The 16,015-nt window shown below is 36.1% G+C and overlaps 1 protein-coding gene across 1 annotated transcript in view; it reads right to left on the bottom strand.

Annotated features, from left to right (window-relative positions):
* Positions 1–44: 44 nt before the first annotated feature.
* DNAI7 (dynein axonemal intermediate chain 7) overlaps positions 45–16,015 on the bottom strand; it is a 64,557-nt gene continuing 48,586 nt past the window's right edge. Inside the window, exons 9-15 of the mRNA XM_014791379.2 lie at positions 14,374–14,449; positions 11,600–11,760; positions 8,916–9,072; positions 4,537–4,751; positions 2,943–3,110; positions 1,256–1,369; positions 45–448 (exon numbers count right to left, since the gene is read on the bottom strand). Coding sequence (XP_014646865.2) covers positions 170–448; positions 1,256–1,369; positions 2,943–3,110; positions 4,537–4,751; positions 8,916–9,072; positions 11,600–11,760; positions 14,374–14,449 — 1,170 coding nt within the window. The 3' untranslated portion in view covers positions 45–169. The remainder of the gene's footprint in view (positions 449–1,255; positions 1,370–2,942; positions 3,111–4,536; positions 4,752–8,915; positions 9,073–11,599; positions 11,761–14,373; positions 14,450–16,015) is intronic.

The raw sequence follows: 16,015 nt of genomic DNA, 5'->3' as shown, positions 1-16,015 counted from the left end.
AAAAAAAAACCCTACTTTTTAAAAGATAAAATTTGAGTATAAAATGCTGATTAGATCACTTTAATAGCCTATTTGAAATATATTCACTCATTACACTTTATTGAAGGAGCACCTGATTTTTCTCCCAGTTGCGTGATTCTTCATACTGAATAAAATGTATCAGTGGGGATTAAGAATAGCTGAGTAATCTGGTCGAGACTAGCATGTGGCAGACAGAGTCAATAAACTGGTAGTTGGAGCTCCTGATTTTCTCCTTTGCTTCTTCAGAAGCAAAATCTTTAACCATGTGATATAAAGTAGAATGAAATTCAGTTTCTTCTTTAAGGGCTTCAGAGAATGTCTCACTGTATTCGTCGATCTTGAGCCTTTGTGCTCTATCACCACTAAACATTAAAAGGGTCCAACTGGGATTCTCAATAGGTTCTTCTTTAGTAAGGTGTTCCCTCACCTAAAGGAAAAGAAAATTAGAGAAATCTGGTAATAGAGCCTCTTCTATTAGATATTTAGCAGTTGAGTCTTGAAGGGCTCAACCCAGGCCCTAAAATTGCTAACCTTAAATGAAACATTCTTAGTGTCCTATTTTTTAAACCATAAAACTGTTTATATCTTGGTGTTTACTGAGCTTATCAAAATGTATTTATTCATTCATCAAGTATTTATTGATTGCCAGGTGCTGTTCTAAGTGCTGGAGGTATAACAACAACAATGAAAAAAACAAAGAAACAACCAAACATATTAATAACTAACTAACAACTGCAATAATAAAAGCCTGTCTTCAAGGAGCTCATATTCTAGTGGGAGAAACACATAATAAACAAAATAAATAAAAACGGTGGCTCCTTTATGCTAAAACATTCATCAGTCAGCTTTTAGAATTGGATAAGATGCCTTCTTTATCAGGCAGTAGAAAATGTGCCAGAAAGTTAAATTGAAACCTAACCCTGTCAGAGGAGAAAGTTTGTGGATCATAGATATATTCATGTTAAAGGCTTCCATTTGTTCTTGAGAGATATAAGGACTCTAGCCTGAAGTCAAGAGCATTTGATACCATAACGGACAATGAAGGCATAACCTTTACATAGTTTGGTTTTATATTTTTGAGAAAATTTTTTCAAAAATGAGGTTTTAAAACTCCATTTTGAATGTTTTTTCACCTTTTTAAGAGGAGAAACCATGGTCTATATTCATTTAGCTTTTGAGTACCTTACCTTCTTTTGGTGGACAAAGTAGTTTTATGGGTTTTTGCAAACTATACCTTAAATACAACTTTTTTAGAATCACATAGTGTATTCCACCTGCTCCAACCAAACGCAAAAGCAGAACTTAGCAGGGCCATTTGTCGATAAGCTTTCATTTCTACCAAAGGAATCTGTCAATATAAAAACAAACAGAATTGATCAGAGAGCCTCTCAACAAGTCTCCCTTCCATCCTTGGCCTCCTACAGTCTTCTCAACACACAAAGATCTGTTTAAAATGTAAGTCAGATCACCCAACTCCCCTTTCAAAAGCAGGCAATGGCTTTCCCTTTCTCTCAAAGTAGAACCTGAAGTCCTAACAATGTTCCACGAGGGCCTCTGTGATCTGACATCCCCCACATACCCACATACACCCCGTTATCTATCTGACCTTACCTCCTTTTTCTTCTCCCTTGGCTCTCTCAGCTCCAGGTGCCCTAGCTTCCTTGCTGTTCCCCCAGTCCTCTAACACACCAGGCCACTCCCTCAGGGTTCTTGTTCCAGCTGTTCTTGACTTGGAAGCTGCTTCCCAAGATGTCCGCTTGATTAAATTCCCCTTCATGTTTTGCTCAAATCTTACCTTCTCATTGTGGCCCCTCCCCCAACATCCTATTTGATATTGTGTGTTGCCCCAACCCCACTATTCCTTATCTACCTTTTTTTTCCACAGCACTTACCACTTTTTGACATGCAAGATAATTTTATTTTTTATGTCTATTGTTTATTTTTGCCTCTACTAGAATGTAAGCTCCACAAGGGCAAGGACCTTTGTTTTATTCACTAATGTATCCTAAGCATCTAAAACTATGCCTAGAATACAGGTGTTCAGAAAAAAAATTCTTGAATATTCTGGAAAGATGAATAGTACACTACATTCAGCATTTGTGGAATAACTGGCAATTTGAGTTACTAAAACCAAGGTGTTTTTTTTGCTATGCATAAATGTACACACTAATCAATATGATTATTTTCAAATTTTATATGAATATCTGCCTGTATTGACATTTTCTGGTATGTTATAAACTTGTTCTTGAGTATAGAACTCTTCTGCCCAAAACACCTTTCATGATTAGAAGTTACTCTATCTTCATTCATATCATAAATGTTTACTAAACATCTGCTGTATTCTAGGAATATGCTAGGTGCTGGAAGAATCAAAGCTGATTAAGAAATGTGCCCCATCCTCAAGGAGTTCCCAGTTTACCATGGAAGGATCTCATTTAATTAAAGCCTTATGAGTAACGTGAAGCAGTATGCAGACAGGGAGGCTCTGCCAAGAAACAGAAGGAAGTGGGTTTTGTATATCAGTGGTCCTTGTATGTGTTTAATTTCACCTGACTAATCATGTCTGGGAAACTACTGAATCATTTACTCTTTCGAGAAACTTTACATATATCCAGTCTGGAAGAAGGAAGAAAATATACAAAATGTGAAGTTGCTCAGACTACCTTTGCACTAAATTGACCAGCTGTGGATATGCTCCATTTGTCAATTTGAAGATCATACTACAGGCTTACTTTCTTGGGAAAGCTTATTAAACTTGAGAGAACCCTGCATTTCTGGTCTTACCCTCTATTCTTTCCTTTCTAACTATATATTAAGTGAATATAGAAAACCCATGGTGTACCTTAAGATTTACATAAAATTTAGTACTTGCTGACATTCTAAATGTCCATTATATTAAATTTGGAAAGATGCATTCTTACCTTGTAGTTTATAACAACATAAAAATGAGAGTGTCCAGTAGGGAAGATATTCAATCCAGCTTCTTTCAAAGCAGTAATGAAAGAAACAGGAGTCATCCATTTTCCTTCCAAAATAGAGGAATGCTTTTTGTTATTTAGGTTGATTGACGCTAACATGCAGAGGTTTTCCTAGTTTCAATAAGAAAAAAGACACTTTTATATAAGTAAGTTAAAGAAATTATTACTTCATTATCATTCTGGTTCCAGCCTTTAGGTTTTGTATACTATTTTTTTTAATCCTATATCATTCTATATTAGAAAGAATGCAGGACAGATATGTTTTAGACCTGATCCAAAGGTCCACCACAAAGTCTCCACGTTACCTTAAGCAGTTTATCAACTCTTTTTGGGTTTTATCTGAACAATCAAGGGATTGGACTAAAGGATTTTTCAGGTCTCTTCCTATTTTATAAGTTGTGATCTAAGAACACTGCATGTGTTCATGTTGAATTACAATAGCTATTTGATAGCAATCATGTTGCAACTTTTAAGGATCATAATTTTCTTTTGCAGGTATAAGATTTAACATAATAATACAAAATTATTATCCAGTTTAAAGTTTGCAAAGTGGCAATTTGAAGGCGTACAGACTTCTCACCTCCCATCTGGTTTTAAAAGTAAAGTTTGATGATATTCTAATCTTCCTGCCACATTCATAAGGAATTTCAGGCTTGCTCTCTCTCTTTTTTTTTTTTTTTGGTGAGGAAGATTAGCTCTGAGCTAACATACATTGCCAATCCTCCTCTTTTTGCTGAAGAAGATTGGTGCTAGGCTAACATCCATGCCCACCCTCCCCTACTTTATATGTGGGATGCCTGCCACAGCGTGGCTTGATAAGCGGTATGTAGGTCCGTGCCCAGGATCCAAACCTGTGAACCCTGGGCTGCTGAAGCAGAGCGTGCAAACTTAACTGCTACACCAGTGGGCTGGCCCCCAGGTTCTCTCTCTTTTTTTAAAACAACTTTAGTGAGGTATATTTTACATATCATAAAATTCACCCATTATAAGTGCACGATCCGATGATTTTTTTGTAACTTTACTGAGTGGTGCAACTATCACCATAAATCAGTTTTAGAACATTTTCACCCCCCACCCCAATAAAATCCCTTATGCCCATTTACAGTGAATCCCCATTCCCGCCCTCAGCCTCACGCAACCACTAATCTACTTTCTGTCTGTCTAAATTTCAGGCTGTGTAGTTTCTGACTGGGGAGCAATAGAGGCTCGTCAGACCAGCCTCAAAGGAGATTTCAAATGGCTAGGTGATAAGATCAGGAACCCTCTTTAGAGTGGACCAAACACTCTCTGAAAGTTATACTGCAACCAGGCATTGGTCTATTCCTAGTAACTCTAGGGTACAAATTTGCCCGTCACTTATTACATGTTATTACCTATCCAATTAATATTTCATTTAGAAATTATAGCTCCAGGTATATTTTAAATATAAAGAACATATTTCAGTATGTAACAATATGTGATTGATTGCTTTGACACACTCTTACAGTCATCAAAGAGGTTTACCTCTTTCATATGACTTGCTATAACAGTGATTTACCTTAATTTGTATTTGAATTTCAGTAAATACTGTAGTCACAGTCAAAAGTACTTGATTCACATCAAGTGGTCTTAGTTCCCAAGACTGGTATGGCATGTTAATATGAGTGTCTTGAATCAAGGTAACAGGGCCAAAAGTTTCCAGGCTGAATGTTATAAGTCTTTCCTCTGATTTGTAAGATACATTGCTGATGCCATCAGTTTTCCAATGTTTACCTTTATAATAGGGAAGAAAGCGACATTAGTTTCATTTTTTCCCATACAAAAATAAGATGAGTGAAACCACCCAAATAACTGCAATGTGTATAAATTGATCTTTCACATTTTTTTTATCTTTCTATACATTGTAGGTATTTTTTTTCTTTTTTTGTGAAATTTTTGTTGTACATTATTGTTTATCAGTCACCATATAAGTGCATCCCTCCACCCCTTGTGCCTGCCCCCAGCCCCCTAGCCCCTGGTAACCACCAAAGAGTTCTGTCTGTCTGTCCGTGTGTTGGTTTATCTTCCACATATGAGTGAAATCATGCACTGTTTGTCTTTCTCTTTCTGGCTTATTTCACTTAACATAATACCCTCCGGGTCCGGCCATGTTGTTGCAAATGGGATGATTTTGTCTTTTTTTATGGCTGAGTAGTATTCCATGGTATATATATACCACATCTTCTTTATCCAATCATCAGTCGAGGGACACTTGGGTTGCTTCCATGTCTTGGCTATAGTGAATAATGCTGTGATGAACATAGGGGTGCATAAGCCTCTTTGGATTGTTGATTTCAGGTTCGTTGGGTAGATACCCAGTAGTGGGATAGCTGCATCATAAGGTATTTCTATTTTTAATTTTTTGAGGAACCTCCATACTGTTTTCCATAGAGGCTGCACCAGTTTGCATTCCCACCAGCAGTGGATTAGGGTTCCCATTTCTCCACAGCCTCTCCAGCATTTGTTGCTTTTTGTCTTGGTGATTATAGCCATTCTAACGGGTGTAAGATGATATCTTAGTGTGGTTTTGATTTACATTTCCCTGATGATTAGTGATGTTGAGCATCTTTTCATGTACCTATTGGCTATCTGTATATCTTCTTTGGAGAAGTGTCTGTTCTTTTCTTCTGCCCACTTTTTGCTTGGGTTGTTGGTTTTTTTGTTATTCAGTTGTGTGAGTTCTTTACATATTATGGAGATTAACCCCTTGTCAAATATATGGTTTGCAAATATTTTTTCTCAGCTGGTGGGTTCTGTATTCATTTTGATCCTGGTTTCATTTGCCTTGTAGAAGCTCTTTAATCTGATGAAGTCCCACTTGTTTATTTTTTCTTTTGTTTCCCTTGTCTGAGTAGACATGGAATTCAAAAAGATCTTTTACATTTTGAATAGAATCTCAACAAAAAGCCAACTTTGCTGGGAGTTTCTTCCTGTCTTTAGGATCAAGTCCAAACTCCTCAGCATGGTATGTAAGACCTTTAGAATGAAGCTCTGACTCACGTGTTTGCCTCCCTCCCTTGCCATTTCTCACACCTGTTTTCAGCTACACCTTTTTTTCCTTCTCCAACAACATCATATACCTCTGAGCCTCTGCACACAGTTCTTTCCTCCTAGAGTACTCTTCCTTAATCTTTTAGAGAACTTCTCTTCATCTTTTTTTAAACAATTTTAAAATTCACTTGTATTAAGTGTACAATTGTTTTTAGTACATTTACCCAGTTGTGCAACCATTACCATAATCCAGTTTTAGAACATTGTAGTCCTCCTGACAAGATCCCTTATGTTCATTTATAGTTAATTCCCATTTCCATCTCCAGGCCCAGGCAACGATTAGTATACTTCCCGTCTCCATTTGCCTTTTCTGGACTTTTCATGTAAATACAATCATATAATAGGTGGTCTTTTGTGTCTCTTACAACTCAATAATAAAACGCAACCCAATTTAAAAACGTGCAAAAGATTTGAATAAAGATTTCACCAAAGGGGATATATGAAAGGATAATAAATACATTAAAAAGATGCTCAACATTATCGGTCGTTAGGGAAATACAAATTAAAACCACGAGATACCACTTCACACGCATCAGAATGGCTATAATCCAAAAGACAGATGATAACAAATGTTGGCAAAGATGTGCAGAAGCGGGAAACCTCATGTGTTGCTGACAGGAGTGTAAAATGCCACAGCTACTTCGAAAAGCAGTTTGACAATGACTTAAAAAGTTAAACATAAATTTTCCATTCCACCCAGTAATTCCACTCCTAGGTAGATACCCAAGAGAAATGAAAACATATGTCCGCACAAAGACTTGTATGCAAATGTTCTCTTAGTCTCTAAGGCCCTGTTCAATATTCCATCCTATGAGAAGCCTCCCTTCACTCTCCAGATGGACCCAGTCACTGTACTGCTCTATGGCACTTTTATTTATTATATAACCTTACCACCCTGTATTATGATGTTTGTCCCCGTCTTCCTCTAGTACAATGTTGAAAACTCCCAAAGGAACTGTGTCTCATTTATCTCTATATTTCTTATTGTTCAGTATATTTATAGAACAAATGAATGAATCAGTCTCTTCCTGGAATGCCATCTCCATTTCCCCTTGGCTTTCTCCCCTCTCACATGGAGGGTTCCACTGACTATTTTTGATTCTTAAATTCAATATACATTATTTATAATTTCTATTTTTGTTTTTATATTAAAATTATTTTAATTTGTAAAGGTAAAAATTAAGTATTGCCTATAAATAAATTCTCCAAATTTCTAGTATTCGTGGCAAAAAGTTTTCCCATGGTTTAAAAATTACTGGAGTTGAGGCTGGCCCCGTCTTAGGGGTTAAATGCATGTGCTCCGCTACTGGCGGCCCGGGTTCGGATCCCAGGCGCGCACCGATGCACCACTTGTCCAGCCGTGCTGAGGTGGCGTCCCACATGCAGCAACTAGAAGGATGTCCAACTATGACATACAACTATCTACTGGGGCTTTGGGGAGAAAAAGGGAAAAAAAGGAGGAGGATTGGCAACAGATGTTAACTCAGGGCCAGTCTTCCTCAGCAAAAAGAGGATTGGCATGAATGTTAGCTCAGAGCTCATCTTCCTCACACACACACACAAAAATTACTGGAGTTGTAGGTTACTGCTGTCTTAATGACTGCAGTTAGAGTCAAATTTTACATGTTATATTTCCCTGAATTATGTAGGGTAACATCTCTTGTCTAATTCTAATTTATTGTGAATAATTTTCAATGTGATCAATAAATATTTTGGAACATTACCGTTAAGGAAAGGAAAAGTGAAACCTCTAAAGCAACATGAAAGGAAGAAATTCTTCATTTTGATATATTTTATAGTTTAATGTACTGATAGAAATACACTGTTTTTAATACATAAACTATTTCTAGAATATAAATAATATCTTGTGGCTATGCCTACACAAGTAAAAATGTGGAGTATCGTAGCAATCATAAAGTTTAAACTACAAAATATTTACCTTTCTTGGTAGAGAAGTTCCTAAATTCTCTGGTCTCATAACTAAATAAATAGATTAAGTAATAGCTCTGTGCCTTAGTGATCTTATCTGTTCCCAGCCTATCACCAAGTATGCAAATCTTTTCACAAATAAATAGATGGATGTAAAATAATTCACATTAAAAACAAAGCTATACAGCTTTCATCCATGAGCCTCAAAGCTGCATATATTAATTCATAAGACCAAGACCTTTCAAAGTTCAGCCAGCCCAAAATGAGTATCTGTTAATGATTAGTGAATCATTAGCTTGTATCTCTGTTAGTACTTCTGGTTTTATTGATATTTACCATTTGGAATAAGCAATAATTGGTTCAACAATCGAAGTTATAAAAAAAGGCTTACAGTACTAATTTTCCTCTTTCTCAGTTTTCCCATTCACCCATTCACCCATTCCCCTTCCCCAGTACTTGTTTGTAATAGTATTTGCAATTTATAAATCATTAACTTTAAAATAATCAAATTTTAATCACTCCAATCTGAATTATTTGCATTTTTTGGCTGATTTCAGGACAGAGTAGGCTTTTCTTTTGTTTATGTGTTTTTGATTTGCTATACTATCTTGATATTTTTGTTCATTTCCTTATTTTTTTTAAACATAATGAGATAATCATAAAGTTACTGTTCAGAGACTATGGCAGATATGAATACTTTAGGAACTAATAGTTATGAAATTCAATAAATTTTTAAACTGCAATCCTTATTCATTTCCATCAAGAGCCGACGAAACAAAGACCCTAGAATTGGCATAGAAATACGTAATATTAGAAACTCAGTTGACACACGGCATTTTCTGTTTTGATTTAAGGATTTGTCTTATTATACCTCTTTTCATTACATAATTATCAAAGTTGGTTAAGGCATTGCTGTACCTCTGGCATCCCACCTTGCAACCACAGGATCTTCAAAAAAGATCACATTTTCATGAACCTCAAGCACGACCTCGATGGGTGGGAAAGCGTTTTCTGTTTCAAAATCTTCTGTAGTTTCTGGAGGATATTTATACTTCTGTAATCCTTCTGTGAGTATCTTTTTAAAATGACCAAAACAATATCAAGTTAGAAGCTGAGTGGTAATAGGTAAAGATGTAAATATTACTGAATAAGCTATATAGTTATTTTTAATAAGCCATGCAGTTTGGTCCCATTTAACCACAGATTGACTAACAAAATGTCACAACAAAATTAAAAGATAATGATTGAGGGAAAAAAAAAATCACTAAATGTGAATGTAATTACAGAACCCTCGTATGGGCCAGGTTCTATGCTGAGACTTACTCATCATTTTATTCCTCCAAGTACTCCTATAAGGCATATATTTAAAGAGATAATAACTGGGACTTAGGGAAATCAAGGAATTTGCCAAAGATGATTACAAAAGGACTTCAAGGAGGCACCAAAACTCAAAAACAGATCTATAGGACTCCAAATCCCATGTTCCAATACCTTGGTTCGGGTGTGTAGATGAAGAGAGAAAGAAGATAAGCAGCCTTTTGAGAAGTGTAGAGATGAATGGATGAAAGTAAATTAAAAATCATCACATTGTACCATCACACCTTAAACTTACACAATGTTATACGTGAGTTATATCTCAATAAAGCTAGGGGTGAGGGGAGAAAGTAAGCCAAAAGCAGAATTTTCTAGGCTAAGGGAGACGTGTGCATTGTCTGAATGTAGCAGAGAAGGATTAGGGAAGGGGGGAAGACTGAAAAATGTTACAAAATAGAGGAAAAAATTGGGGAAAAATTCTAGAGGAGATGGGAGATTATCAAAGAGAGACTTGAAAAAAAGAAGGAAGGTCTCTTTTGTTGCAGGAGAGGAAAACAGATGTGCAGAAGGGTACTTGGGGCTCAGATGGAGAGCATGGAGTGGTGGTATCAGGACGTTCTGACAAAATTCAAGAACAACAGATCTTTGGATGAATCCTTGAAAACCCCCATCTCAGGCTGGGACCTTCCTAGGATAAAGAGTTTTGAGCCTAGTTTCACCAAAGGTATATTTTTCTTGGACTTCCCCCTGTCCTTCAAATATCCCTGAAGTAAGGAAGGCTGATTCAAATAGATTCTTCAAAGTGGCTACAGACCAGATTCTCTCTCCCAGGCTTGCTCTAATAAATGCATTCTCACTTGTGGGGAGACGTAGAAAAAGAATGGCAATATCACTCCCAGAGGGCTGAAAATTAGTCCAGGGGGATGTGAAAAAATCATACTCCTTTATGTACAAAGCACAGATATACATACAGCATATTCATAGATATACAGTATATCTGTGGTATTAAAATTTCACAAGGAGGGCAGTTAGAGAAAAAAAATGTCTACAAAGTCTCCTTAAAGGCGTGATAAGGGAAAAAAATAAAAGTTGAGAAATACTGCTCTAATACAAGAATGCACCAAGGTCCTTAATGGGTAGGATTGTGGGAGAGAAGTGCCTGCCAATCTGTGTACATGATGTGTTAGAGCGGAGAGCAGGAGAAGGAGAAAGGGAGAGAGAGAGAAAAGAAAGGCAGGAGAGCAGGGAACAACATAATTGGGTATATTTGGGACACAAGCCACCATGAGGTAAAGTTAAAATGAACCAAGTCACTACTAGTGCAAGGGTTGCTACTTATTAAGACAGGAGTGAGAAACTCCTTGGAAGATTATCTAACAAACAACTGCTATCATCAGTATCCTTACTATTCAAAGTGTGGTCTGGGCATCAGCAGCATTGGCATCACTGGATCAGTGCTTCTCAAACTTGAATGTGCAGATGAATCTCCTGAGGGTCTTGTTAAAACGCAGATTCAGTAGATCTGAGGTAAAGCCCTAAATTATGCATTTCTAACAAGTTCCCAGGTGATACTGATGCTGCTGATTCATGGGCCACACTTTGTATATCAAGGATGCAGACCATTGGTTCTCAAATTTTAGGGCATAGTTTTGCTAAAACAGACTGCTGAGCCTCACCTCCAGAATTTCTGATTCAGTAAGACTGAGATGGGACCCATGAATTTGCATTTCTAGCAAATTCCCAGATGATGCTGATGCTTCTGGTCAAGAGACCACATGTTGGGAACCACTGATCTAGACCAGAGTACACAAACTATGGTCTTTGGAAAATCCAGCCCACCACTAGTTTTTGTAAATAAAGTTTAACTGGAACACAGCCATGCCCAGTCGTTTATGTACAGCTGTTTTAGCGTTACAATGACAGAGTTGAGGAGTTGCAACAGAGCTGTTATGGCCCACAAAACTGAAACTATTTACCATCTAGCGTTTACAGAAAAAGCTTGCTGGCATCTGATGCAGACTATCATTATTAAGGTCAAATTGGCATAATCTAAACATAGATTTACAGTTAACATGTATAAATTCTAGTTTTAAAATCCATATTATTTTAGATTCCTTTACTTTAGTATTCGATACAAATTTTATAAATTCAAGACAGTTTACAATTACATTTTTTCCTTTGTGCTTGCTTTATAGGGTTAAAGTTCATTAGATGTTAGATCATTTGAAATAAAGTAAAAATGTGAGAAATTATTCTACTCATAAATTTTGATTCAAGAATCAACCTACTTCCACAATCATCCAGCCCTTCATTGGTTTACACTGTGGGGGAAGCGCCAAAATATCCAAGTGGTACACTCCACCCAGAGTCATGAATTGGCATAAGTCAACCTCCTTCTCTTCAAAGAAATACGGCTTTTCATGAGCATTCTCTAACAGCAACAGCTGTGCTAAAATTGATCAGATTAATTCAGTTTCTAATAATTCAGTTTCTAAACAGATCATAACATTTTTGTATTTTCTTAGGAGAGAAATGAAAAAAATTCTAATACTGGTAAAGGAACTTTTTATTTAGCTACTAAAACTTTTCAAAAAGTGGTTAATTCAAAACTATTCACAAAGCTAACCTTGGCAGTGGGAATAGGCATGTGTAATGGTAGGATGCAGGGGAGGGCTCCATTTATATTTTATACACTAACATTTTAGGAATTGTGTACAATAAGCATGTTTTACTATTAAAATAAAAACTTAAAAAATATATTTTATTGTAGGGGAGGAAAAATAATTTTCCCTCTACCGTTCTGAGTTGTTGGCTGAGACCTCTGTAATAAAAGACACATTAATAAGAGAAAAACAAAGAGAAGTTTATTAACATGTATACCTCATGTATACACGGGAGATACCAAGGGAAAAATGAGTAACTCAGAGAGGTGGCTTAGAACTCCAGCTTATATAGATAGCATCTTCAACAAAGAATAATAAATTTATGGAGAAATGACATGACAAAGGAAAGCAGTTTTAGGCTTCTGAGGATGGAGATAAAGGCTAGTTTGTAAAGTTTGTTATGTAGATTCTCTGATGCCCTCTCTAAGCTGATAGGGTTTAAAGTAACCTCCAGGAATTAACCTTTGTCCTTCCTGGTAGAGAGGGGAGGAGGGACATCTTTGAAAATTTATGTCCTGCTTTTAGGCAAATAGGGGGAGGGTAAGGAGTTGTTTTACATCTGCATCTTTTCAACTGCTTTTAGCTCAAAATAATCCTTATGCCAAAGTAGTTTATTTTGGGGTGGCATATTCTGCTACCCTTCATTATAGAAGATCAAAAAATGGTTTAACACAACATTTGATAACTGCCAAATTAACTTCTTAAAATTGGACATTATGGAGCTAAGAATCTGAAAAAGGAAAGAAAATAGTGAAAAAATAAATTTTGGTCCATATATGAAATTAAAGCTAATTTTTTTTTCAACAAAAATAGGCCCAGTTCATAGAAAAAGACAGATGAAGGCTTAAAAATGAAAAAACTGGATTGGATAATCTCTTGTGTTCAGAAATTTTATGGGAAAATTCTATGATCCCATAATTATCAGTGCACAATCGGGGGAATATATGAAGTCACATATCACTGTGACGATTTCCAATTTCACCAAAATTCTTTCAATGTAGTGTCATGAAGAAGAAAGGAAAATCAGACCACTTACAGGTTCCACCCTTTACTAGCTGTGTGACCTTATGCAAGATATGCTAATTAACATCTCTATTCTCAGTTCCTTCCCCTACAAAATGAATACAATAGTATGTATCTTACAGAATTTGGGGGAGTTGTGAGTTAATACATGTAAAGAGCTTAGAACTGAAAGAGCCAGACACATAGTAAAAACTAAGGAACTGTTAGTCTTATTATTTATCATCACAATTTTCCTCTCCCATAAAAGGAGGCACACTGAGATGGCACTGAATTTAACTCATGAAGATCAGGCACTGAAAATTAATGGAAATATCCAAAGAAAATTCCAGTTAAGTAATCGCCCTTTTTTCCTTATGTACATTCAATAAATGCAGACTTTAATTTTCAAATGTATCTAATTAATAATCCATTTACCTAAAAAGAAAATAAGAACAGTGTGTCCAAATTTAGACATTTATGATATATATGATTTGAAGAGCACCATGTAGAAAACCTTGGTATTATTGACAGAGGTTCATGAATTGACTATAGTATCATATTTCTAACAGGAAAATGACCTCATAAGGGTTATAGAAAAATTATAAAGATATAAACCTAGCTGACTACTGAAACAAAAGTGTGTTGGAAAAAGTGAAGAGGTAGACAAGAAGCCTGTTATGAAAAATATGCTAAGAAATGTATAGAAAATAGATTCCTTAGAAGTTACTGGGAAAGAAGCATAATGACAAAGTTAATGGGAAAGATGTACATAAATCTCAAACTAAAAGATTTGCAAATTAGACATCACTATCGTTTTGACATTTTTAAACTATATCCAGTGGCTATTTGCTAGGATAAGATTGAATACAAAAGTGTTGAGAAATTTCTAATTGTGTATGTGTGCTTGTGAATGTTCATTGCAACATCGTTTGTAATAAAAAAAATTAGAAATAACTTTACTCTCTATCAATAAGGATTTAAATAATGTTCCATTATTGGATGGAATTATACAGCTACTAAAAAAGGTACAGGTGACCAATCTGTTCTGACTTAGAATAATGTTGAATATTGTGCATTTAAGTAGAATATATATAGTGTTCTTTGTATGTATGTAGAATACGTCATATAGGATAACAAATATTGTTAGGTGAAAAAATAATTTTCAACAAAAACATTTGTATGATATGATCCCATGGTTTTATTAAAAATCAAGAGAGAGAGAGAGAGCACAAATAACATTGTTAACATTGGTTATCTCAGAAGAGGGATTATGAAGAATTCTCATTTTAAATATATTTCTGCAAAATCTGATTTTTTTTTACAATGACCCTGCATTTCTTTTGTAAGCAGAAAATTCCAATAAAGTTAAACTCTAAAAATGTAATCTAGAAGAATACCTGCTAAAACTGTTTCACTTAATAATTTCATTTCTAGGTCGCATTTTGTGGCTTCAGGTTCTTCCTGGACCAAACTCTACAGAAAACACAAGGACAGATGGGTGTGATTGTCAGTGTGTCTTCAGCCCGGATTCATTCTCTTTCTGTTCCAGTTCCCACTTCAGATGCCTGCTACCTTAATTCTAGAGCCCCAAACTGACACTTGCTCTGGCATAAAACCGGACTCAAAAAAACAGTATTGTAAAAACCAAGTAAAATGAGAGCACATCTCCACAGATCTTTACTAGGGCAAGAGCTAGCCTGCTCAGATTCTCTGCCCTCAAGGGAAAATACACTAGGAAGCAATGCAAGCTATAAAAATATTATTTATATTTGCATTTGGGTTTTAGCCAAGTTTTAGATTTTGCTTGATTTCGGCAATCAGCTCTGTGATCGAGTAATTCCAAAGCCTGCTTTGGGGTAAACCTCTCAAGGAAATGAAAGATGCCATGCACCAAGTAATGTAGAAGATGTTATCTCATTATACTCTAGTGTAGTAAAAAGAATACTGTAGTAGGAGGGCATAAGATCTAGAATTTGTCTAAATTTGTCACTAACTTACCTTTGTGACCTTGAGCAAGTCATTTAACCATTATGGGCCTCAAATTCCTAATCTACCAACATATTTGGTACTTAACTGTGAGCCAGACATATAATACATCTTGTAAACAACACTAAGAGATGGTATTATCTTCATTTTACAAAAAAGGAAACCCAAGCTTAGCAAGATAACTGTTCTAGCGTCAAATAAAATAATAGAAGTAAAGAATTTTGTATACTGTAAAGCACTAGATAAATGCAGTGTTGTTATAAAAATTTGGTATGCGCTAATATTTGCAAGCTGGATGATATCCAGCAAACTTCATTTGACCTCAAATACCACCTGTATTTCTACAGCAATGGACTAATCTTATACCAGAATTCTACTCAGAAGCTTAAAGCCAGTTAATCTCACCATGTCACCCTCAACCACCACACAAAGCCAAGTCCCCCTTAGTGAATTATCCTTTCCCTTACTCTTATCACTGTATTGCTCTGTGTCCTCCCCTTGACCAGTTTTAACACTATTGCATTCTCTGTCAACCCTTTCTATCGTGCCTGTGAAACTTCTCACTGATTAACTCAATCATTCAAAGCATTTGACAGAGTGCCTCAATTGTACAGGCATTGCTAAATACTAGGAACAAAAAAAAAAGAAAAAGACAAGGTCCCTGACTTAAGGAACTTCTAGTCTATTAGGAAGCAGGTAAACAAATAGGTATAATACAGTTTTGTGGGCGCTGTAGTAAAAAGTAAGGAGCCCACAATGGGAATACAAAGGAAAAACAATCAATCTTGTGGGAAAAATATTCTGTGGGTGGGTGAAGAGAGGGAATGTTACCCAAAATTGGTAAACTTTGAACTGAATCTTGAAAGATAATTAGGTCTTCCCCAAAAATGGTGGGAGAGAATTCCAAATGTGAGTGAAGGCAGAAAGGAATGAAGCAAAACAGAGGGTTCCAAGCACCCCAGGTGGTCATGTATGGTTGGAGTGAGGCAGGCTAGGAGGGCGTAAAGATCGGAAGCTGGAGAGAGGCAGGGGCCAGATTGTGGAGATGCCACT

This window comes from Ceratotherium simum, chromosome 17, assembly GCF_057802395.1.
Source record: "Ceratotherium simum simum isolate JZ-2026a chromosome 17, ASM5780239v1, whole genome shotgun sequence".
Taxonomy (NCBI): Eukaryota; Metazoa; Chordata; class Mammalia; order Perissodactyla; family Rhinocerotidae; genus Ceratotherium; species Ceratotherium simum.
Note: the sequence above shows the minus strand (reverse complement) of the source record. Positions and strands in the feature narration are given on the sequence as shown.